This window comes from Gorilla gorilla, chromosome 11 (genome assembly GCF_029281585.2).
Source record: "Gorilla gorilla gorilla isolate KB3781 chromosome 11, NHGRI_mGorGor1-v2.1_pri, whole genome shotgun sequence".
Taxonomy (NCBI): domain Eukaryota; kingdom Metazoa; phylum Chordata; class Mammalia; order Primates; family Hominidae; genus Gorilla; species Gorilla gorilla.
The window spans coordinates 102,355,600-102,380,741 of record NC_073235.2 but is presented as its reverse complement, the minus strand read 5'-3'; the positions used below and the strand labels follow the sequence as shown (position 1 = coordinate 102,380,741).

Below are 25,142 nucleotides of genomic sequence, written 5' to 3'. Positions count from 1 at the left end.
TAATACTTTTCACTGATAAAAATAAGTAAATATTAATAAAGATCCATATTTGATGACTTCTTTTGGGACTAGATTATAAAAATTCCTTGAAGACAACTATGTTTAGTTCATCTTTGTCTTCCCCAAAAGGGCCAGATATGATATAATGGCTTTCATATAATTGATAATTTATAAAAAGTTGACTTTTTATTCTTATTTTCATTGAAAGCAACCAACGTATTAGTCTTCAAATCTATTGCCATCTTTTAAATTTACACTTTTGGTTTTTGTATCTTGGGAGCATGATTAAGGTCTATGTAGTTTTCCCTTATTCTTCATACAATTGTTTTAAGAAAAAAAAAAAGAAATACTGAACATTTGCATATATTTTTAAACAAAAGCAAAATTCCTGTCTTTGGGTTTAAATTCAGCTGAATGGTTAGCATTTTCTTCCTATTATATTGAATAAGGGAAAAAAAAGATTCTGAAAGAAAGTGTAGTTAAGATTAAAACCATGTTTGAAAATTAGTTTTCCAAATCAAAATGTTAAGCTTTTGTTTTTCCTTAAACACTCTTAGAATAAGTTTCTAAAATTTAAATCTCCCTTTCACAGGATTAAAAGGGTTTTTCCTGTGATTAGTGTTCCATCTTTGTTATATTGTGGTATTGCTTTAGTATTCCTCTAGCACCTGTATTCTGAAAATGTTTAGATTCAATTGAAAATAAAGTAAATTTCCCAATAAAAGGAAAAAAATTAATTAGGTATATAATAAAGTTTACTCATCATTTCCACCACCAAAATATTTGCTGTAGTTTTGTATACTATTTATAAAGGAGCTGAAAGAAATATAAGATGATTATAATTGCATTCAAAATATAAAACGAGGAGGCTATAATGAATACGAATTTAAGCAAGTTAGAAAACCAAATTGCAGCTTGAACAGGAAGTCTTTAGGGACAAAAGTATTATAATGAATCAGAAAAGGTCAAAGATACTCCTCAAGTAATTGAAATGTTCTGTGTACCAAAAAATAAACACTTTGATGTGGTTGTATGACTCAGGAAGTATAAACAAGTAACACAAAACACAGCCTTAGATTAGAGAACTGCAAAACAAATATATCTTTATTATGTCTTTCAAGTTTAAAGGAAAAATTGCTATTTCTAAAGGTTTTAAAAGTAAGGGTTGTGCTATTGACACTTTAAATTTGTTGGCAATTCATAAAAGTTAAAATGATTCTGTTAAAAGCCTGGAGTGTGCTAACGAAGGGATCTGGTTACAAGAATTATTTCTTACATTGGCTATATGCAATTCGTGATATTTCACTGACATTTTGGGTTTTTTTTTAACTGTAGGTTTTATTTTTAACTTGTTTTTTAAACTTTCTCCAGCTTTATGGTTCCATAATGTAATTTCTGAAGAGTTTGGAGTGGGAGTGAATATCTTTTGGAAGCACCTTCCATCTGAATGCTATGATAAAACAGATACCTATGGAAACAAAGATCCTACAGCAGCATCAAGAGCTGCACAAATTCTGGACAGAGCCTTGAAAACACTGGCCGAGTTACCAGAGGAATATAGGGACTTCTATGCACGACGAATGGTCCTACACATTCAAGACAAAGCCTACAGCAAGAACTCTGAGTAAATAATGAAGTGAATGCAATGCCCATCAACACTTTAGTAAGGTATAACGATATAAATTAAAGATTTTGTTAAAATAGGAAAGATACATCAGATTTACAGATTATGTAAGTACGAAGGGGTGTTTGTGTGGATTCTACTTGATACAGATTGTTATAATTAAAGAATGCTGTGCTGGGACCACTCTTTAACATTCAGATGCTGACCACCAAAAGTCCAACTTAAAATGACTTAAAAACAGTAAGAAAATATATTGATTCACAATACATGAAATCTATTGACAGAATGTGCTGCAGTGTTTCTGATCCAGTGATTCAGTAATGTCATCAAGAACCTTGGGAACCCGCCTCCACACCCCACCCCCTTTTCAACCACAACATTGGCATCATCCTAAGGCTGGCTACCCTCGTGGTCATGGGATGATTGCCAGTAGCAGTTGGAGCCTTGTGCATCTTCATTTACATGCAGCGGAAGAGTCAGGCTGGATTCTAGGGGCCCTGTCCTAATATGAGAAAGCTTTCCCAGAATTCACTTTCCATATCCTTAGGTCTCATTGCTCTAAAGTAACTTAGACCTGTCCATCCCTGAGCCAGTCACTGGCAAAGGGTCTAGAATAACCTTTAGGGCAGTCAGGTCCACTGGAGCTGAGAGTAGAAGTGGAGGCCACATGAGGGATATATGGGGACAGAAAGGATAGTTTTTTTAAAATCATGGTTCTGATAGGAAAAACATGAGCAACCCACAGTATCTATTACATTTGCCTAGAAGCAGAATTTTTTGAGGAACTTTAAAAAATGTACAGATACCTAGGTCCCAACTTTGTAGACTGATTCAAGAGTGTTTGGGATTTGGTATAGGAACTTAATAGACCTCACAGGGTGTTCTGATGCATAATCAGAGCTGAGATCAACTGGAGTTGATGACAGTGACTTGGATTATTAGTTTTGTGATTAGTGCAAAACAAATGTTTAATCTGATCTTGACTTTTCTTGCCACCCAGTATGTCAGGTCTGTCTTTTTGGTTTTTGAATGTTAGAAAATAAATAATTTATACCTATGTCTAAATCTTAGCCTAGTTAAAGATTTCCCAACTATTTTTTCCACCTATCCCTTTTTTAAAAGAAAAATTACTTAAAGAATGAATAAATGAGTTCCTAAAAGTGTTGTCATCGAAGACAGTGAGCCATTGTGTGTGGATCTCTGCTTTTCTTTGTTTTGTACCTAGTAATTATATTGCAGTGTCATTGAAGACCAGATAATCTTCACTGAACATAAATGTGTTCATCTAAAGCAATCTCTTAGTACATCAATTTGGTGCATTTTAATTGGAGAAAATCATTTTCTCTATTGAAGAGAATCCATCCACTCATGTCCTATAAATTATAGTATATAAGGAAAAGCATATATAACATTCTGAATTTCCTAGGTGTCTTTGGAAACAGGTAAGTTACTCAGGTGAATAAAGGTGAAAAAAGTCTTGTCAGAAAAGGAATGATTATATTAGCCAAATTTAATTACCAGATTTTGATCTTCATTAAGCAAAGCAAAGAACTTCTTTACTGATTCCTTGTCCTTCAGTAAGGAAAAAGACAAAACTCTCCTTAGTTTACACAATATTTATGGTCAGTTTTTAATAAATCTTGTTTTTTTTCTTAACCAGCAAGAGAATTGATACAAAGTATAAATCCAGAGTCATGTAGAAAACTTGGAAGTATTAATAAAACAGATTACAGTTTGTGCACTGAATAGTCATCTTAATTGATTGTTTAATGGAGAAGCAAACTGGATGACAGACAAAATAACATTTATCTATGAAGCTTATTTTCCTCATCTTTAAAACAGAACTACAAAAATGCAGAGAGTTCAAGGGCAGGCACGTAGTTGATAACTGGTGCTAGTTCTTCTATTTAATTATATTCCGTCTTTGTTGAGAGATTTGAGGTAGCTCCTGTTGCAGTATTGATTTATAATATTTAAAAAGTTAGAGAACTTTCCTTTGGCGTGTTTTAAAATTATTTCCCTGATCATAATTAATATTAGGGTCTGTTTATTTCAAATACAAAATATTTTAATCTTTTCTTCCTACTGGGTTAAGACCAAATGAGATGTTTGTTTTTAATGTATAAAATATTATACAGTGTATGTTAGCTGCAACTTCTCAGGAATTCTGAATCTTAGAACTTTTTTATTGAAAGAGATCTTAGAAGCCATCTAACCAACCCAGATTGCTTAATGATTGTCTGGGTTCACATAGCTATGGGTGTTAGAAACCGGGATTAGTTGTGACCAGTAATTCTCCATTCTTTCTCCCTAATGTGCAGCACATCTCCAGTACTTCTGAATAGATTACACAGCTTTTCTTTGGCTAGTTTGGGGGCTTGACCTGATGCAAAAAGGAATTTTTTTCCTCTGCCAACAAAATTTCTCACTGCACTGCTTGCTACACAGACAAGATTCAAAATAAAAGTAATGGTGGGTCAGGTGCCGTGGCTCATGCCTGTAATCCCAGAACTTTGGGAGGCCGAGGTGGGCAGATCACGAGGTCAGATCAAGACCATTCTGGCCAACATGGTAAAACCCCGTCTCTACTAAAAATATAAAAATTAAATGTTACATGAAAAACATATTTGAAACTGTACTGCCATTTGTGTAAAACAAGGTATGTGGTGTGTGAACATCTTATTTGCATATGCATATAATTATCTCTAAGGATGCACGAGAAACCAGTGATAGTTATGCCTCCAAGAAGAGGTTCAACTAGGTGGGCTGATTAGAATCTACAGTTTTGTATTATTTGGACTTTTGTTCACATTATCCTTTCAAAATACATTTTAAAAATACTATATGCACCAAGGTGGGTGGATCATCTGAACTCAGGAGTTCGAGACCAGCCTGGGCAACATGGCAAAACCTTGTCTCTACCAAAAATACAAAAAATTAGCTGGCTGTGGTGGTGTGCGCCTGTAGTCCCAGCTACTCAGGAGGCTAAGATAGGAGGATCACTTGAGCCTGGGAGGTGCAGGTTGCAGTGAGCTGGAATTGTGCAACTGCACTCCAGCCTGGGTGACAGAGTGAGACCCTGTCTCAAAAAAAAAAAAAAAAAAAAAATTATATGCAGAGCTGGGGAGTGGTGGTCCACACCTGTAGTCCCAGCATCTTGGGAGGCTGAGGCAGGAGGAGTGCTTGAAGCCAGGAGTTCAAGTTCAGCCTGGGCAACATGGGGAGACCTGTCTCAAAAAAAAAACTAAACACAGTGTAATTATTAGCATTTCATAACATTATTTGTCTTGGTATTTGAATACATTAGAATTCTATTTGTCCTGTAATTAATTTCTAACTCACTTTGATAAAATACCAAAACAAAGGAAACAAAGTCAACAAAACTTAATTTGTATCCTTCATCCTTTTGAACAGCAGCTATGTGAACATTTGGAAAGAACCTTAGTAAGGCGGCTTTTCTATCACCTATAAAAAGTTGCCAACAGACATCAAAGGAGTTGACAAAAAAAAAAAAAAAATGCAGGAAGCTGGAAGGCAGGCCTGGATGGAATTGGAACTGTGCTGCTGTGACTCCTTTCCCCAGTGCTAAAAAATAGATGTAGTCAGGAGGAACTAACATAGATTGGCAGTCACCCACACATCTCTGGTGTTACCTTAGTCTTGTTTCAAGCGTGCAAGCCACAAGTTTTTGGGTGTCTTAAATATACCTAAGTTGTAGTCTCTATTTATTTATTTATTTTTTTAATTATACTTTTAAGTTCTAGGGTACATGTGCACAACGTGCAGGTTTGTTACATATGTATACATGTGCCATGTTGGTGTGCTGCACCCGTTAACTCGTCATTTACATTAGGTATATCTCCTAATGCTATCCCTCCCCCCTCCCCCCACCCAACGATGTAGTCTCTTTCTAAAAGTTCCATTAAACAGAATACTAAAATGACCTTTTTTGGTGACTCTTGCCTGTCTCTACCACTAACTGGCTTAAAAGCTGCTGGGTCTCTTCCTTTGTAAAGAGCAACATGAGTTTACAGATGAGGTCTGTCTATATCTCATCTTACGTTTTTCTCTTAAAGAACTTCAAGTGAAATAAAACAAAATAGCTCTTTTATGACTACTACCTTTTGTATTTTACCTCATAAGATTTAATGTATTAAACATTTCTATACCAACATGCTGGGACTTTGTATTGTCTGTCCTATATCCTCATTGCCTAGACCCTCCTTGACCTTGGTGGTTACTTAGATAGTACATGAATGAAATGAAAAATAGATTACACCATACCCTAACCAAGTCTTGTAAGAAGCTAAAGGACTACAAATCCCTGAGATGATTAGCACAGAAAAGAGAAAAAGATGAACTTGTTAGAGGTTTTGTTCTCTATGAAATCCAATAAAAGAAGTGGATATAGTGCAAATTTTTATGGAGCAATTTTAAAGGGAGAAGATATGTATTTGTACAAAAAAGGTTCAAAGTTGCTCATCTGAAAAGACATGGAGGATAATGAAAAGATGTACAGTAAGTCCTCACTTAACATGCATAGGTTCTTAGAATCTGTGACTTTAAACAAAAGGACACACAGCAGGTCTTCAACGTTTTGTTCGTTGTCATCTAGTTAAAACGATGAGAAAAAAATTGGTTTTGTTACATCTGTTTGCTTCAAGTCCCAGTTTCCAAGAACCTACTGATATGTTAAGTGAGGACTTACTGTATACAAACCCAACTTAGCAGGGTGGAGAAATGGCTTCCTTTATAAATAATCTGAAGTTTTAACAATGCCAATAAATATAAAGCACATCCAAACAAACTTCTGTGGATGATCAATTTTAATACAATTATACATTCATGCCGTGGTGGTAACAACTTTCACATTATTTGTAGGACTACTTTTCTCAACTCATGACAAAGGCACAATCCAAAAGTATAAATTAACATTACAATAAGTTTTAAACAAATGTGGACAAAGGACCAATCTGAAGTATTAAACAGAAAACATCTGAATATGGATCAACTTGAATATATTTTCATTCCAGAAAATATTTTTTCTTTTCAACACTGTCTCATTTTGCTATGATGGCAGTTTTGTGTACCTGGTGAGTTACTCTTAATACCCATTCAACATGTAACAATTATAATTAAGCATTCACATACTGGATAGACAACCTAGATTTTTAAATATGTCTGATTTTTTAAAAATTATTTTTAAATGAATTATTCTGCTAAATGTCTTACTTTTCCATTTCAGTTAATCATGTGAAAATAAATGCTTTTTCTTCCCCTTATAGAATTCAGTAACTCAGCTATTTTACTTTAGATACATGTGAATTTAACCAAGGATTATTAAACAAATAGAAAAAAAGCCATCCAATCATAGTGCTTAAAGGCAATGTAATATGTAAAATGTTAAAATCAGGCTGATTTATTTCCTTGATGGGAATTTTTGGTCTCAAAAGAAACAGGAGGTATTTAAAGAAACTGAAGCAACATACTACTACTTTGTCTTTAAAAAAAAAAGAAGCCATTTAGAGATGCTGTTCTGCAGTTTATAAAATTAAGTGTTAAAACACCAAAAAGAGATGTTATTTTTAAACATTTGTTAAGAATCCTTTCTCATGAGTCTCTGAATATTTGGAATGTATTTATGGAGTCATTAAAATATAATTCTGGGAAGAAACCAAGAAATTAACATTTTTATTCTATATGGCTTTATAAATCTAGGTCTTCTGGGTCATCAAGGTATTAAGCTTCAGTGTCTTTTTTTTTTTAGTCCTAAAGCAGCATGTTACTTCCCTGCTATTTCATTACCTGCAAAAGCTAATTATTAATAAACAACAAACTGCTCACCTTTTATTGTAATCACCCAATTACAATGTCAATGTTGGTTGACATTCATTAGATCTGGATTTCTCAGTGTATTTATCTAGGTCAAGAAAAACGGGCAGAAGGAAACTTCACCCAAATTATGTAGCAGTGTTAAACAAATTCAGTTTTTGAGCCAAAATTAAATCATTTGTGTCTTCAAACTTTCCCTTGTAACTTTTCTTATAGCAATGTAATTTTGCATTTTGGCCAAAGAGAGCTATTTTCTTTTGGCAGACAAAATCATGCTTCTGGAGAAACATTGACTTAGATCTATGGAATCTGTTTCCTTTTTAATAGAGCTCTAACAAATACAGCATTATATATTTATTTTATCCAAGTTGATCCTTTCAAAAAGACTGATATAATGAAAAATTTGAAATTTGCTCTGTAGTACATTTTTATCCAATATACATAAATATGCTCAATTTAAAGCAATTTTCCAAAACAACTGGTTTTTGGACAAGATTCAAGAAACCCCAGAATGTCTTATCCAAAATAATGATAAACTGACAATTAAAAATTAAACAATAGTGCTTAAGTGTAATTTTGTTTTGTTTTGTTTTAGAGATGAAGTCTCACTATGTTGCCCAGGTTGGAGTGCTGTAGCTAGTCACAAACACAATCATGGTGAACCACACAGCCTGGGCTCAAGCAATCCTCTTGCCTTAGCCTCCCGAGTAGCTGGAACTAAAGGCACGTGCCACCACACCTGGCTATGTTTTTAAAAACCACCTTTACACTATTGTACACTTGTGGACATTTGGAAACAAATATATGTTGACTCTCATGAGAAAAGTACTTGGTGACACATTAAAGAATGAGTCAAGGAGTTTACAAAAACACAAGAGGCAGGGTGCAGTTATTCCAAAATGATAGAAAACAGCATCATACCTTTGCTTTTGTTTGAAGAGAAATGAAAATATTTCCACTCAAAATAGCTAATTACTGTTAAAATGTCACCAAATTAGTTTAAAACATTACTCAGAAAATCAGTTATTTCCAACAGTAACAATTTTAGTTACCTTTTATAAGAACAATGTTGTAACTTTCATTTTAAGGGTCTTATATCTCCTCAGCATTATTACAAACCACCTTGTTAGATTTCAAATTAACTAATTCTAACTCAATCCAAATTAATAACTGCTCACATTCACAAGCAAAAAATACTATTGCACATTACACTCACATTTTAGGAATGTGTGCTTCCCCCCATACCCCAAAACTGACAATGCAGCTATGAATTACATCCCATTATCTGAATTTATAACACTCAAAAGTGCTTATGTTCTTCCACTGAACAAGTTCATTAATACACCTGTAATCTCAAAATACTTCATGAACCCTGAAGTGATTCTCTATGGAAGGAGCTTCCTTTGTAAAATGAATTTGGCTAGTCACCTGCATACCAAGATCCCCAAGTATCTGAACAAATTTCTTGTGCTCCTTTCCAATCCAAGATCTCATTGGATCACGTACTTGGTAAGGTGTTACATGAGTGTGAACGATAATTCCTGTTTGTGCAAATTCTTTCAAGACTTCTGGATAAGTAACCCAAGTATTGCTTCCTCCAGAGTGACCACCATCCAGCCAATACATTGTTCTTATGCTTTTGATAAAAGCATCTATGTTCTTGTCTTTCTTGGCTTCTTTCAATTCAAAAAGCAACTGATTCAAAACAACACAACCTTTACTGAATCCAATCAAAGTAAAAGATGCGTCATTTAGTGATGGTGGATAAAAACTCATGGCAGACTCATCAGATTTTTCACAGGTCCTCACTTTTTCTCCCTGGCAACCATTCGTAGTATGAGAAGGACTGGATCTACAGTTAGACGCTATGGAGTCCTTATTCCAAACATTCAAACTTTTCTTTGATAAACTATTCTGACTTAAATTAAAAGCATTAACTAATAACATATAAAGGTGCTTAAAAGCTCCAAAGTCAGTATTGTGTTCTGGGGCACCAAACATGTTACTTTTCACAAAATTGTCATAGCAGCTGAATTTGTGCAAATGCATTCGGGAACATTTTATCACCCAAATATAACTATTGGGGAACCGGTGGGCTAAAATGGTAGCAACATTTTCTAGACTCCAGTTTTCCCATTGATAATTCTCAGGATGACGAGTCATAATTTCATGATAATTCTGAAAGGTAAGAAAGATGAAATAAGTATTAAATACATATTTACATAAAATGATTTCCACAAAATAGTTTCCATTTTTATTGTGGAGAAAGGATGTTACAATGACCTATGGTTAATGTACACTAGAAATGAAAACTATAAATTTGTCATTACTTTCTAGTAATAAGATTTTTGAACCAATTCTTCAGTTTAAGCCTGAAATCTATCAAGAGACAAGGAAGTAAGTTATACCTACATGAAACAGTAAAAAAGTTTTTAAAAATTTAATTTTGAAGGGTTATAGGTATGTTTAACAAATTTTATTTAGTATATACGTATAATCAATTTTCCTAACACATCAACTGAAAATATAAATTTGGTTCACTAGATAGACTTTTTGACCAACACAGAATCTTAAAATATTTCCCTAAGTTGCCATTCTATACCCCTCCCTCTTTGGATTTCTCTAGCAACCTGAACACTATGTTCAATTTCAGATTTAGTATTATACACAAGGCTGCAATAAACATTATAGAAAACTCTTTGTACGTATCTGTGATTATATCCTTAAATTCCTAGATATGGAAAAACTGGGTCAAAGAATATTTGTAATTTAAGTCTGGATTTCTACTCTTGCCTATTCATATCCTTTGCCCCTCATTCCCCATTTTCTGTGTGAGACAGGATCTCTGTCATCCAGGCTGGAGTGCAGTGGCATGATTATGGCTCACTGCAGCCTTGACCTATCAGGCTCAAGCAATCCTCCCTCCTCAGCCTCCGGAGTAGCTGGGACCACAGGTGCATATCATCACATGTGGCTAACATTTTTATTCTTTGTAGAGAGAAGGTCTCACTTTGTTGCACAGGCTGGTCTCAAACTCCTGGGCTAAACCATCCTCCTACCTCATTCTCCCAAAGTATTGGTATTATAGGCATGAGTCACCATACCCAGCCTCCTTTGCCCTTTTGTATTTACACCTTATTTATAAGCTTTCTATATATACTAACCACAACTTTTTGTTTAGGTCCTAGGATGTGCATATAAATTGTTTTCCTTTTAATTTTACTCATACTGACTTTTTTTTAAAAGGGAGGCGATTCATTCAAATTTATTCATTTGTTCTATAAAATTTACTGGATACCTACCAGTTGGGCAGGGAGCAAAACAGACTAAACCCTTGTTCACATGGAGCTCACATTCTACTGCAGAGATACACAATAAACAACTCCACAAATAAATAGAGCAGCACTGTCCAACAGAAATAAAACATGAGCCACATTTAAAATTTTCAAGTGCCAGATTTTAAAAAGTAAAAAGTTAACAGGTGAAACTAATTTTAATCATTTCTTTTTTGAGCTAAATATATCCAAAATATCACAATCTCAACATGTAACCAATTTTAAAAATTACTGGAGGATTCTTAATATTCTTTTTTCCTTCCTAAGTCTTTGAAATCCAGTGTGTATTTCATACTTATAGTACATCTCAATTTGGATGCTAAATTTTCATCAGAAATACTTGATCTGAATTTGAATCTCATAAAATTTACAGCTGAAAAAGTAAACTCACATACCCAACTTGTTCCAAATATACTTAAAAGTTTTCCATTAACTGAACTGGGTATCTGTTCTTTAATATACATTTAAATTAACCGAAATTAAATACAGTTACAAATTTAGTTCCTCTATTAAATTTAGTTCCTCAAGTAGACTAATAACATTTTAAGTAGTCAATAGCCACAAGTGATTAGTGGCTACGATATTGGACAGTTCAAAACATATTAGACTTATAGCTTGGAAACATTTCAAAAAATATATATATATTAGATGTTGGTAAGTACAACGGAACATAATAAAGCAGGAGAAAAGGAATACAAGGTGGAAAATTATTACTTAACACAGAATGGTCAGGAAAGGCTTCTCCAATAAAGTGATAGTTTGAAAGGACCTGAAGGAACTCAGAGAGTGAACCATGTGGGTATTTCAGGCAGAAGGAACTGCAACTGCAAAACGCCCTGAGGTGGGAGCTTGCTGGACATAACCCAGACACAGCAACGAGGTCAGTGTGGCTCCAGAGGAGTCAACAGTAGCAAATGTGATCACAAAGGAGGGCAGAGAGATGGTCTGGGGAAAAGGAGAGGTGCTGATCAGGCTTTTTAAGACACCACAAAGACTTCGGCTTTTGCTCTGAAAGGATCTGGAGCCAAGGGCTGATATATGCTTTAAAAATATTACTCTGGCTCCTAATAATGAAGGGGCAATAGCTGATGCAAGGAGACCGTTAAAAGGCTACTGAAATATAATCCTGGTAAGAGAAGGTGGGTTGAACCAGAGTAGAAGTGGTCAAGTCCTGAATTTATTTTGGAGGTAGAGTCAACAGGATTTGCAAATGGATTGGATATAGAAGGTGAGAGAAAAATAAGATAAATGGTGTGAGTTTTCCTTATTTCTAATGGTGATATACAGTATCTATCAGTTTGAAATACACCTTCCTTTGACCTAGTAATTCTTCGAGAAATTTATCTCATTGATATACTTACATATATGCATAAATAAATATGTATAAGGATATTTATTTCTGCTTCAAAAGAATGAGGCAGCTCTATGAGTACTCCTATGGGTTGTAAAATAAGGACTGAAAAATCCAGTATACTACGCAACCATTTGTATTTTTAAAAAAAGCCTGAGGCTGGGGGCGGCGGTTCACACCTATAATCTCAGCACTTTGGGCGGCAGAGGCAGGCAAACCGCTTGAGTTTGAGACCAGCATGAGCAACATGTGAAATCCTGTCTCTACAAAAAACAACAACAACAAAAATTGGCAGGGTGTGGTGGTGTGGCCCTGTAGTCCCAGCTACTCGGGAGGCTGAAGTGGGAAGATGGCTTGAGCCCAGGAGGTGGAGGTTGCTGTGAGCTGAGATTTTGCCACTGCACTGCAGCCTTGACAATAGAGTCAGACCTTGCCTCAAAAAAAAAAAGAAAAAGAATAAGGAAAAAAACACATAAGTATAGAATGTCTCTGGAAGCATATATATATATGTAACAGTGGCAGCCTTGGGGAAGGGAAATGGGCAACTGGAGGGAATGGGGTGAAAGAATTACTTTTCAATGTAAAACCGTAAATAATCTGAACTTTTAGCAACATGCACATTTTCCCTATTTAAAAATAAAAACTAGTAAATACTACAAAAATTCTATATACAAAGGTACAGGTAAGATAGAAAAATCATCCATATAACCAATTAAAAATAATCATTAAAATTCTGATGTCTAGCAGTCCAGTTTTCTCTAGCATACACATATACAAGTATGTATACAAGGAAGCATTCTTCTCCCCCAACAAGCAATAAGCTTATACATAGTTTTCACTTAAAAATATATTATAGGCATGGTTCCATATCAATACAGATTTGCATCATAATTGTTAGACATCTAAGGTTAATACCAATTTACACTTTCACTGGAAACATAAAAGAGTGCTTATTTTCCCACATCTTTACCCATCCTTAATGCTAATGGCTATTAGCATCAATTTTTTAAAATCCTTGCTACTATGATAAAATGATATCTTACTTTTGATTTAATTTGCATGTTTTGATTCCCAATCAGGTTAAACATTGTTAACGGGCAGTTTTCATTTTTCTTTTGTTAATTTTCTGTTCATGTCCTGTGATAATTTTCCCACTATGATGTTCAATTCCTTCCTAAGTTATATTTCACTAATATTAGTAGTTTGCCATATATGTTAAAAATACTAATTCCCAGGCCGGGCACAGTAGCTCACGTCTGTAATCCCAGCACTTTGGGAGGCCGAGCCAGGCGGATCACGAGGTCAGGAGATGGGAGACCATCCTGGCCAACATGGTGAAACCCCGTCTCTACTAAAAATACAAAAATTAGCCAGGCATGGTGGCGCGTGCCTGTAGTCACAGCTACTCGGGAGGCTGAGGCAGAAGAATCGCTTGAACCCAGGAGGTGGAGGTTGCAGTGAGCCAAGACCGCGCCACTGCACTCCATCCTGGGTAACAGAGCAAGACTCCACCTCAAAAAAAAAAAAAAAATACTAATTCCTAGAAGGCCATCATTTGACTTTTTTTTTTTTCTTTTTTTTTTGAGAGGGAGTCTCAGGCTCTGTCCCCCAGGCTGGAGTGCAGTGGCAAGATCTCGGCTCACTGCAACCTCTGCCTCCTGGGTTCACACCATTCTCCTGCCTCAGCCTCCCAAGTAGCTGGGACTACAGGCGCATGCCACCATGCCCGGCTAATTTTTTGTATTTTTAGTAGAGATGGGGTTTCACCATGTTAGCCAATATGGTCTCCATCTCCTGACCTCGTGATCCACCCGCCTTGGCCTCCCAAAGTGCTGGGATTACAGGCGTGAGCCACCGTGCCCGGCCCAACATTTGACTTTTTATGGATTCTGCTATTGCTTTCTGCACAATTATTTTATAATTAATGATATATCCAATTATCATGAAATCATAGGCACTTACATCTCGAAGGGCTCATCTAAATCCTTTTTATAGTTAAGGAACCTGAGGTCCTGGAAACTACAGTTATTTATATATTTATTTAGTTAATGAGCCAAAATGAACCTAGATTTTATGACTCTCAGTTTAGTCCTACCACATAGAAGGTGCTCTAAATCTAGAAACATGATATTTTCCTTGATTAGCCCCAGGTTCCACGATTAGAGGAAGGAGAATGCTTATTCTAAGGAACTGTATGCAGTAAAATGTAAAGATGGAATCATTACTGTGTGTCAAAGCCCAGATCTGAGAACAATGGAAACACACTTTCATATTCTAAAAAGAGGCACCAGACACCCCTCTAGGAGTTACTAAGAGGTAGCCCAAACTGGTTCTGCAACCGAGGCTGTTACCCACGGCCAATCTACAGAAAAGGTTAAAGACTAAGGAAAGAGAGAGATTTCTTTCAAGAGAGTTTTCATCCTAGTTGGGAATGCAATGCACTACTATCCCCATAAGAGGTAAGGGGTGAAAGGCCATGCTTCTCATCCCCAGTGAGGCAGGCCACAAGAGAATCTCTTGAGAGTTTAAAGAATGCCTACTACTCCAGTTAGATGCTTGCTGACCTGCAACTCAGAGACCCACTCCAAACTGCTACTGAAGTAACGAACAATGGATTTTTAGGAAATCTTGACATGTGTCTCTAAGAGTTGGTAGACAAATGATAGATTCAAACTAAGTGTTCTGCCCTTAGAGCAGACTGAACTTCTGCTATAGTTTGAATGTGTCCGCCAAAGTTCATGTTTTGTAAACTTAATCCCTAAAGCAACTATGATTAGAGGTGGGATCTTTAAGAGGTGATTAGGTCACAAGGGCTCTGCCCTCATGAATGGATTAATGGTTCTTGATAAAAGGATGAATTTGGCCTCTCCTTCCCCTCCTCCACTCCCTAGTGCTCTCTTGCCCTTCTGCCTTCCACCATGAGATGACAGGGCAAGAAGGCCCTCACCAGATGTAGGCCCCTCCTAACCTCCAGAATCATGAGCTAAATAAATTTCTGTTTATTATAAACATAAAGTGCACATCTGAAGTAAGCAGGCTAGAATGACCAGAACAGGGTCCAGCCTAAGAGGGCTGCCTGATAAAGCACAGGAAGCTCCAAGGTACATGACCAGGAGACACCACTTAGGGCATGATCGTCTATAGATCCTAACCTTTAGGAAAGCAAAACTTTTAAAGAGTTAAAACTGGAAATAACTCAAATGTTTATGAACTGCTGAATGGATAAACAAAGTATATATCCATACATAGAATACTACTCTGTAAATAAAAGGAACAGACTACTGGCTGGGCACAGTGGCTCACGCTTGCAATCCCAGCTCTTTGGGAGGCCAAGGCAGGAGGATCACTTAACCCCCGGGGTTTGAGACCAGCCTAGGCAACCTAATGAGACCCTCGTTTCTACGAAAAATTTTAAAAATTAGCCAGGTGTGATTGTGCATGCCTGTAAGTCCCAGCTACTTGAGAGGCTAGGGTAGGAGGATCGCCTGAGCCTGGGAGGTTGAGGCTGCAGTGAGCCATGATCACGCCACTGCATTTCAGCCTAGGTGACAGAGCGAGACCCTGTCTCAAAAAAAAAAGAAAAATGAAAAAAACTACAGATACGGGTAACAATATGGATGAATTTCAAAAGTACTAAATAGTGAAACAGTCACACACAAAAGACTACATACTATATGACAAATTAACAAAATTCTAGAAAAAGCAAAAACCATAGTGAAAGAAAGCAGGTTAGTGGTTGGGAAAAGAAAACTGACCATAAAGGAGCACGGAGGTACTTTTTAGGATAATGGAGATACTCTACAACATGATTTTGGTGGTTACATAATTCCAACACTTGTCAAAATTCACAAAATTGTACTCTTACTTAAAATACAAGGGCCGGGCACAGTGGCTCACACCTGTAATCCCAGCACTTTGGGAGGCCCAGGTGGGCAGATCACTTGAGGTCAGGAGTTCGAGAGCAGCCTGACCAACATGGTGAAACCCCGTCTCTACTAAAAATACAAAAATTAGCCAGGCGTGGTGGCACACACCTGTAATCCCAGCTACTCAGGAGGCTGAGGCACAAGAATTGCTTGAACCCGGGAGACGGAGGTTGCAGTGAGCCGAGATTGTACCACTGCACTTCAGCCTGGGCAACAGAGCAAGACTCCGTCTGAAAATATAATGATAATAAATAAATTAAAATACAATAAAATAAAGGGGATACATATAATTATATACCCAAGGCTTTAAAAGGATAACTCAAAAATGGAAAGCACCTACTTTAAAAAAATCTTGATCACCCTTCAAAATCATTATTGCTAGATGAGAAAAACATAGGTACCTAAAGAAATACAAGATACTATGGATATATGGTTTGGTTGTGTCCCCACCAAAATCTCATCTTGAATTGTAGTTCCCATAATCCCCACATGGGAGGGACCTGATGGAAGGTAATTGAATCATGGGGCGGTTACCCTCCTGCTGTTCTGGTGACAGTGAGTTTTTACAAGATGGTTTTATAAGGGGCTCATCCCCCTCTTTGCTCTCATTCTCTTTCCTACCACCATATGAAGAAGGGCATGTTTGCTTCCCCTTCCACCATGACTGTAAGTTTTCAGAGGCACCCCCAGCCCTGTGGAACTGTGAGCCAATTAAACCTCTTTGCTTTATAAATTACCTAGTCTTGGGTATGTCTCTATTAGCAGCATGAGAATGGACTAATACAGTAAATTGGTACTGCAGAGAATGGGGTGCTGCTATAAGGATACCCAAAAATGTGGAAGCAACTTTGGAGCTGGGTAACAGGCAGAGGTTGGAACAGTCTGTAGGGCTCAGAAGAAAACAGGAAAATGTGGGAAAGTTTGGAACTTCCTAGAGATTTGTTGAATGGCTTTGACCAAAATGCTGATAGTGATTTGGATAATGAAGTGTAGGCTGCATTGGTCTCAGACAGAGATAATAAACTTTTTAGAACTGAAGCAAAGGTCACTCTTGTTATGGTTTAGCAAAGACACTGGCAACATTCTGCCCCTGCCCCAGAGATCTGTGGAACTTTGACCTTGAGAGGGATGGTTTGAAATTGGAACTTATATGTAAATGGGAAGTAGCACATAAAAGTTTGGAAAATTTGCAGCCTGATGATGCTATAAAAAAGAAAAACCCATTTTCTGAGGAGAATTTCAAGCAGCCTGCAGAAACTTGCATAAGTAACGAGGAGCTAAATGTTCATCACCAAGATAATGGGAAAAATGTCTCCAGAGCATGTCACAGATCTTCAGGGCAGCCCCTACCATCACAGGCCCAGAGGCCTAAGAGGAAAAAATGGTTTTGTGGGCTGGGCCCAGGCCCTCGCTGCTTTGTGCAGTCTTGAAACTTGGTGCCCTGTGTCCCACCATGGCTAAAATGGGCCAACGGATAGCTCAGGCTGTTGCTTCAGAGTGTGCAAGCCCAAGCCTTGGCAGCTTACATGTGATGTTGGGCCTGTGGGTGCATAAAAGTAAGGAATTGAGGTTGGGGAACCTCTGCCTAGATTTCAGAGGATGTATGAAAACACCTGCATGTCCGGGCAGAAGTTTGCTACTAGGGCAGTATGGAAAAGAAATGTGGGGCTCTACACTTCCCTACTGGGGCACCGCCTAGTGGATCTGTGAGAAAAGGGCCACCATCAACCAGACCCCAGAATAGTAGATAAACCAACAGCTCGCACCGTGTGCCTGGAAAAGCTGCAGACACTCAACACCAGCCATGAAGGCAGCCTGGAGGGTGGCTGTACCCTGCAAAGCCACAGGGGTGGAGCTGCCCAAGGCCATGGGAGTCCACCTCTTGCATCGGTGTGACCTAGATATGAGACATGGAGTTAAAGGAGATCATTTTGGAACTTTAAGGTTTAATGACTGTCCTATTGGATTTCGGACCTGCATGGGGCCTGTAGCCCCTTTGTTTTGGTCCATTTCTCCCATTTGGAATGGCTGTATTTACCCAATGCCTGTATCCCCATTGTATCTAGGAAGTAACTAACTTGCTTTTGATTTTACAGGCTCATAGGTGGAAGGGACTTGCCTTGTCTCAGATGAAACTTGGACTTAGACTTTTGAGTTAATGCTACAATGAGTTAAGACTTTGGGGAACTGTTTGGAAGGGCATGGTTATGTTTTGAAATGTAAGGACATGAAATTTGGGAGGGGCTAGGGGTGGAATGATATGGTTTGGCTGTATCCCCATCCAAATCTCATCTTGAATTGTAGTTCCCATAATCCCCATGTGTTGTGAGAGGGACCCAGTGGGAGGTAACTGAATCACGGGGCAGGTTACCTTCATGCTGTTCTCATAATACTGAGTGAGTTCTCATGAGATGGTTTTATAAGGGGCTTCCCCACCTTCGGTCTCATTCTTCTCCCTCCTCTTGCCATGTGAAGAAGGACACATTTGCTTCCCCTTCTGCCATGATTGTAAGTCTCCTGAGGCCTCCCAGCCCTGTGGAACTGATTCAATTAAACCTCTTTCCTTTATAAATTACCCAGCCTCGGGTATGTCTTTATTAGCAGTGTGAGAATGGACTAATATATATGGCCTTAGCTTTCTTGTAATTCAAATGATAAAGGACAAGTACAGAATTTTTAAAAAGGACATACAACAAAACATGACTACAAAAGGAACATCAAGAAGTTAATAGGAATTAAGAGGACTTAAAATCATATGAAAAACCAGTTCCAATTAACAAACACCAAATAATGAAACAGTATCAAGATAGGTGAAGCTTCAGGCCAGGTGCAGTGGCTCACATCTATAATCCCAGCACTTTGGGAGGCTGAGGTGGGAGGATCACCTGAGGTCAGGAGTTTGAGACCAGCCTGGTCAACATGGTGAAACCCCATCTCTACTAAAAATACAAAAAAAAGAAAAATTAGCCAGGCGTGGCGGCACGCTCCTGTAGTCCCAGCTACTCAGGAGGCTGAGGCAGGAGAATCGCTTGAGCCTAGGAGGTGGAGGTTGCAGTAAGCCAAGATCATGCCACTGCACTCCAGCCTGGGCAACAGAGCAAGACTCCATCTCAAGGAAAAAAAAAAAAGATAGGCAAAGCTTCTAATACTATCTTACAAAATTCTGTTTAGCCCTATTCTGTTCAATATTTATTCAAATTAAGAATAAAGCTATAACAAGAATGCTCAGCGAGGTGTGGTGGCTCATGCTTGTAATCCCAACACTTTAAAAGGCTGAGGCAGGAGGATCACTTGAACACAGGAGTGGGCAACATAGTGAGACCCTGTCTCTGTAAAAAATAGTAATAAAAGAAAATAAATAAAGAAAACAGAATGTCTATAGGCATTCTAAAAGCATCAACACAATAAAAAGATGGACTGTACTCAGCAGGGAAAAGTTCATAAGGATAGATATTAGGCTCAAAAGAATCAAGTACAAAAATACAGATGAAGAAATCAGCCTAACAGCATTTTATATAATAGCCAACACATTTCAAGTATTTCATGCATTGTTCAAAGCAACTAAAAAATACTCATTTATACAAGTCATCTACTGCACACCTACAACATGCAACTCTCAAGCATCACAGATTATATCGGTGAACAGACGTAAGCTTATATTTTAGTGGCAGAAGGCAAACCTCAAAACGAAAACTAGTATAGTAAATGCAATGGGTAAAAATAGAGAAGAAAAGTTGATAGGAAGCCTATATATACTATGATTATTAAACAGGATGGTCAGAAAAGGCCTCAGAGAGGCAGAGTCTTGAGCAGACCTGGAAGAGGTGAGGTAATAAACCTACAAGTCATCTACTTGGAAGGCTGTTCCAGGCAGTATACAGAAAGCTTTTTAGGTATAGTGTGCCTGACATGTTTGAGCAACACCAAGAAAGCTAGAGAGGCTGGAGAAGAGTAAACAGAAAAAGGAGACCAAGTCAGATAGGTAACAGGGTGGGAAAAGACAGAAATAATGAAAAGCCTTGCAGGACAGGATATTAACAGGAAGGACTCTGGCTCTTACTCTGAGTGACATGGGAAGTGACTGCACAGTTTTGAGCAGACGTGGAATGATCTGACTTACATTTTTCAATGCTTATTCTGATTACTTTAGATACACTGAAAAGGTAAAGCCACTAGATTTGATGAAATGAGGTATGAAAGACAGTTCTAATGGATGACTTCAAGATTTCTATCTTGAGCAACTAAGAAGGTAAAGTTTCCATTAATGACATGAGGAAGACTGCATAGGGGTAAAGATCCAGAGATTTTAGGTTTAGGATATCTATTAAATATCCAAAAGGAAATAATCGTGCATATAATTGGTTGGCCTAAAGTTTGGGGAATATGTGTAGGCTAGATACATAAATGTTGAGGGGTGTCAGTGTACAGGCAGTGAGTAAAGCCATGAGACTGAAGGGAGTGAACACAGACAGAGGAAACATGGAAGAACAGATGACTAGGATACTCCAATAATTTTTAAAGTCACCAGAGAGATAAGAAGGGACCAGAACTCATTTAGTATCCACACATTTAATCTCCATTGACACCTTATAAACTATTATTCTTATTTTGTAGTTGAAGTAGCTGAAACACAGAGAGATGTAACAATTGTCCAGGGACTTTATACCTAAAAAGTTCTAAATCAGGGTTCAAACCCAGGCAATCTGGCCTCAAACTATACGTAAGACTTTTTAGACTTCCTCTGAAGACTTGTACTATATATCCTGGCTGGCACACTTTAAAAACACTTAGGAGGTGCTCAATAAATGTAATCATTATCATCATCATTATTTTAGGAATGCATGCAGTAATTGTTCCACAAAATTATTCTGGCAGTCATAGTCGGAAATGTCACACGTTATTTTCCCAATCTGAGCCACAAGGGCACCAAGTAAGTAAGTGACTTTTTTTTCTCTTAAATCTAAGTACTAGTTGTTTTTTTTCTTTATTCTCTTTTTTTTTTCCTCCAGTTTTTATTAGCAGTCAACTAAACCAGTCAATTATTTTGAGGGCAAAAGAAAATAATATATATTATAAAAATATATATATTTTATATATTATATATATTATATAATATATTATATATAATATATAATATATTATATTATATTATATATTATATATTATAATATATTGTATTATATAATATATTATATTATACAATATATTATATAATACAATTATATATATTATATTATATAATATAATATATATTATTTTCTTTTGCCCTCAAAATAATTGACTGGTTTAGTTGACTGCTAATAAAAACTGGAAAAAGAGAATATCTATATCTATATATATATCTTAATCATTATCTGACTCAGAGCACAGTTTCTAAGTATGTCATTTTAAGGCACCAATTTTGAAAATAAACTAATGTAGTTTCATAGTATAAGAAACACATGTAGGCCGGGCGCGGTGGCTCACACCTATAATCCCAGCACTTTCAGAGGCCAAGGTGGGCAGATCACTTGAAGTCAGAAGTTCGAGACCAGCCTGTCCAACATGGTGGAACCCCATCTCTACTAAAAATACAAAAATTAGCCCAGTGTGGTAGCGCATGCCTGTAATCCCAGCTACTCGGCAGGCTGAGGCACGAGAATCACTTGAGCCCGGGAGGCGGAGGTTGTAGTGAGTCGAGACTGCGCCACTGCACTCCAGCCTGGGCAACTAAGCAAGACTCCGTCTCAAAAAAACAAAAAAGAGAAACATACGTAGCTATATTCTAGCTTTACCTGTCTAGAACTTTCTATGATGATGGATTATTTTCTATGATAATGCTATACATCTGTGCTGTCCAATACAGCACACACAAGCCATCTGTAGCTACTGAGCACTTGAAATGCAGCTAATATGACTAACTGGATTTTTAGTTTTATTTAATTTTAATTAATTCAGATAGCCATATATGGCTAATGGCTACCATATTAGATAATGCAACGTTAGATTAAGACCCAGTTTTCAGGGCAACATAACCATGGATATTTACCTGCAGCTGTAAAATAATAAACATAACATGCAAAAGCAAAAGTACAAAAGAGGTGAGCATAAAAACATTGACATGCTTAATAATTATTGTCCCTTTTCTTCCACCCATCCCCACTCTTTTTTAGGGTTACTGGGTGTCATACCTTTGTAATGTTTGTTTGTTTGGTTTTTAATTACTGCCACCGTTTTCTAAACACTACGTGCTAACTTAATTTGAAAGCCATCGCTCTGTCCCCTGCCCAACACACACACACGGTCCTCTGAGAAACCAAATTATAGAATAAATATACAAGATGCGTGTCACTCCCTGTCTCAAATTCCGCCTCTTGGAAACCTGGACCGACAGCTGGCTCTTGCGAGATCGTAGCCCTCGTCGGACACCTTCCCCATGGGGTTCTATGGACAAAGGGCGCCAAGGGCGTGGAAGGCACGGTTTTGGATTTCGTGGAGTAGAGGAAGAGCCACCCTCAGTGAATGTGTGGGTGTGTTCAGGCAAGGAAAGGAACCAGGCAGCAGCCACGAGGGAAGAATCAGTGACCGCGTACGTATACACGAGAGGAAGGAACAGATACCCAGGCAGGCCCCGAGTTACCTGCACATCCCCAGGGAAATAGAGGACGTGATGCTGGGGCGGCGGCTGCGGCTCCTCCTTCGCTGGGTCCCCGGGGAGGTCCTGCCGCTCCAGTCCCTCCCCGGCCGCCGCCAACAGGAGCAATTCGTTGCTGCGCTGCGGATCGGCTCCAGGCACGGTGGAAAGCTGCAGGCACTGACGGCGGCGCACCTCGGCCGAGAGGGAGCATCGCGCGCCGCCGCTGCCGCCCGGGTTCATGGTTCTGGCCTGAGAGCAGGACGAGGCGTTTCCGATTCCGAGCTGCGGCAGCAGGAGCAGCAACGGCGGCGACCGCAGGAGCCTGAACCCCCACATGGGTCGCCGCCGCGAGAGCGGTTCGGAGGTGGAGGGTGGCGGAGGGGTTCCTGAGGGAGGGACTTCAGCAGGCGGCTCAACAGTCGGCGGCCGCGGCCCGGCCGAGAGCCGGCGCTGAGGCGACGACGTCAGAGGCCGACGTCCGCGCGCAGCGTGCGTAAGGAAAGGAAGGGAGGGTGTGGGCGAAATCGGTCTTGGGATCCCGGAGAAGACGGTGGGCGTGGCTTGAGGAAGGGCGTTTGTGATTGGTGGGTTCTGCCGCGGCCGGGAAGTTCGAACAGAAGTCTGGGGAAGAGCCGGCGAAGAGCAAAGAGATAACACAGTACTCCCAGCTATAGCAAGCGGCAGTTATGGAGCATGCGCAGCAGCAGGGGCGGCCGCAGGTCGCCGTTCAATAATACGTAATGTATAGACTTTTGAGTATACGAAGCTCCCTGTTTCTGTAGGTTCACCTGAGATTTATCTGGTCTTTCAGGGCTTAAAAGGGAGACATTCCCAAAGACGATTCCGTGGGAAGTCTCCTACAAGCCCCGAAGGAAGGGAATCTCTCTCCTCATACCTTGAGCTTCCTGAGTACAATTATTATAGATATACGAAGATCTCTGTGCTCATGGAGAATTTGTGGTTAGATATGAAGCTAATTCATCTCTGTTTGGGAACAGGGAACATGATCTAGGACAGGAAAAAAACGGGGCGAGGCAGTACGCATTACTTGGTGTTTTGCTATTTGGAGGTTTTCAAAAACTAAACAGTGTAGGAAAGTCATGTGTGTCCAGCAACTATCTGTGGCCAGTTGAGTAGGAATAAGATTTGGCGAAATGTATGCTCAGGCCTGTACTCCCAGCACTGTGGGAGGCCGAGGCGGAGGATCACTTGAGTCCAGCAGTTTGAAACCAGCCTGGGCAACATAGGGAGGCCTTGTCTCTACTAAATTTTTTTTTTTAATTAGCCGGGCGTGGTGGTGCATCCCTATAGTCCAAGCTACTGGGAGGGCTGAGGTGGGAGATTGGATCGCTTGAGCCCAGGAGTTGTATGCTGCAATGAGTTGTGATCCCACCACTGCACTCCAGCCTGGGCAACAGAAGCAGACCCTGTCTCAAAAAATAAACCAAAAACAAACAAAACAGGGAAATGTGTACGAGCGAGGATGAGATCCAAGTACTTGTGAGACAAAGCACTGTAAAGAGAATAATTAATGAAAATTACAAAAACTACAGCCAACATTTGTTGAGGGTTTACTATAGGCCAGAAATCTAAGCACTTTATATATAATTGTTCGGAGTTTATATATGTGTATTTAAGCACACATACTGTTTTCTTTGGTCTGCATATGCCAATAATAACAAATGGCTTGGAGTAGGAACATAAATGAGCAAATGATAAAATATGATTTATATATATGTATAGACTTGGTGACTTAGTATGCTAACCTACTCTGGTCTAAATTGTTGCATTCCATCTGACATCAAAATATTGTTATCAATCAAAAATTATTCAATTAATTACTAAGGAAATCTGCCGCTTTCTAAAATAACTGGTTAAAAACAAGTAGAGGTTAGTTATACAATAATTAGTATATAATGACATTTAGGCAACCTGATGTCACTCTGTTTTGCCAATTGCAAACATGTTACTTTCCATTGTTAGATAGAGGATTGCTGAAATGTTATCTAAAAGTCCAAACATGTACATGAATTGCAAATGAAGCTTTTGATTTGTGGTCTTGTTTTTAGCTTGACCTTATAATGAAATCTATTTTTATTTTTAAGTTTATTTTTTTAAGACAAGATCTTGCTTTGTCACCCAGGCTGGAGTGCAGTGGCACAATCTCGGCTCACTGCAATCTCTGCCCCCCAGATTCAAGCGATTCACTTGCCTCAGCCTCCCTAGTAGCTGAGATCACAGGCGTGTGCCACCACGCCCGGCTAATTTTTGTATTTTTTTAGTAGAGACAGGGTTTCTCCATGTTGACCATGCTGGTTGCGAACTCCTTACTTCAGGTGATCTACCCACCTCGGCCTCCCAAAGTGCTGGGATTACAGGCAGGAGCCACCATGCCCTGCCTTAATGAAATCTATTCTTATTGAAGAGAGTGGAGAATGTGTTTTAGAAGGAAAATTGT

The 25,142-nt window shown here is 38.5% G+C and overlaps 2 protein-coding genes and 1 long non-coding RNA gene across 6 annotated transcripts in view; 2 read left to right on the top strand and 1 right to left on the bottom strand.

Moving 5' to 3' along the window:
- TYW5 (tRNA-yW synthesizing protein 5) overlaps positions 1-5,568 on the top strand; it is a 245,786-nt gene extending 240,218 nt beyond the window's left edge. For all 4 annotated transcript variants that reach the window (XM_055379344.2, XM_019022745.4, XM_063695074.1 and 1 more), the window contains one exon: positions 1,372-5,568. In XM_055379344.2, coding sequence (XP_055235319.1) covers positions 1,372-1,628 — 257 coding nt within the window. In that variant the 3' untranslated portion in view covers positions 1,629-5,568. The remainder of the gene's footprint in view (positions 1-1,371) is intronic.
- An 864-nt stretch (positions 5,569-6,432) lies between these two features.
- Positions 6,433-23,226, bottom strand: C11H2orf69 (chromosome 11 C2orf69 homolog). The gene is made up of 2 exons (XM_019022818.2): positions 22,688-23,226; positions 6,433-9,634 (listed from the first exon to the last, which is right to left on the bottom strand). The coding sequence occupies exons 1-2, from the start codon at positions 23,018-23,020 to the stop codon at positions 8,810-8,812; spliced, it is 1,158 nt and encodes a 385-aa protein (XP_018878363.1). The 5' UTR covers positions 23,021-23,226; the 3' UTR covers positions 6,433-8,809.
- Positions 23,168-25,142, top strand: part of LOC109026024 (uncharacterized) — a 32,399-nt gene continuing 30,424 nt past the window's right edge. Inside the window, exon 1 of the long non-coding RNA XR_002005033.4 lies at positions 23,168-23,421. This is a non-coding gene — a long non-coding RNA (uncharacterized lncRNA). The remainder of the gene's footprint in view (positions 23,422-25,142) is intronic.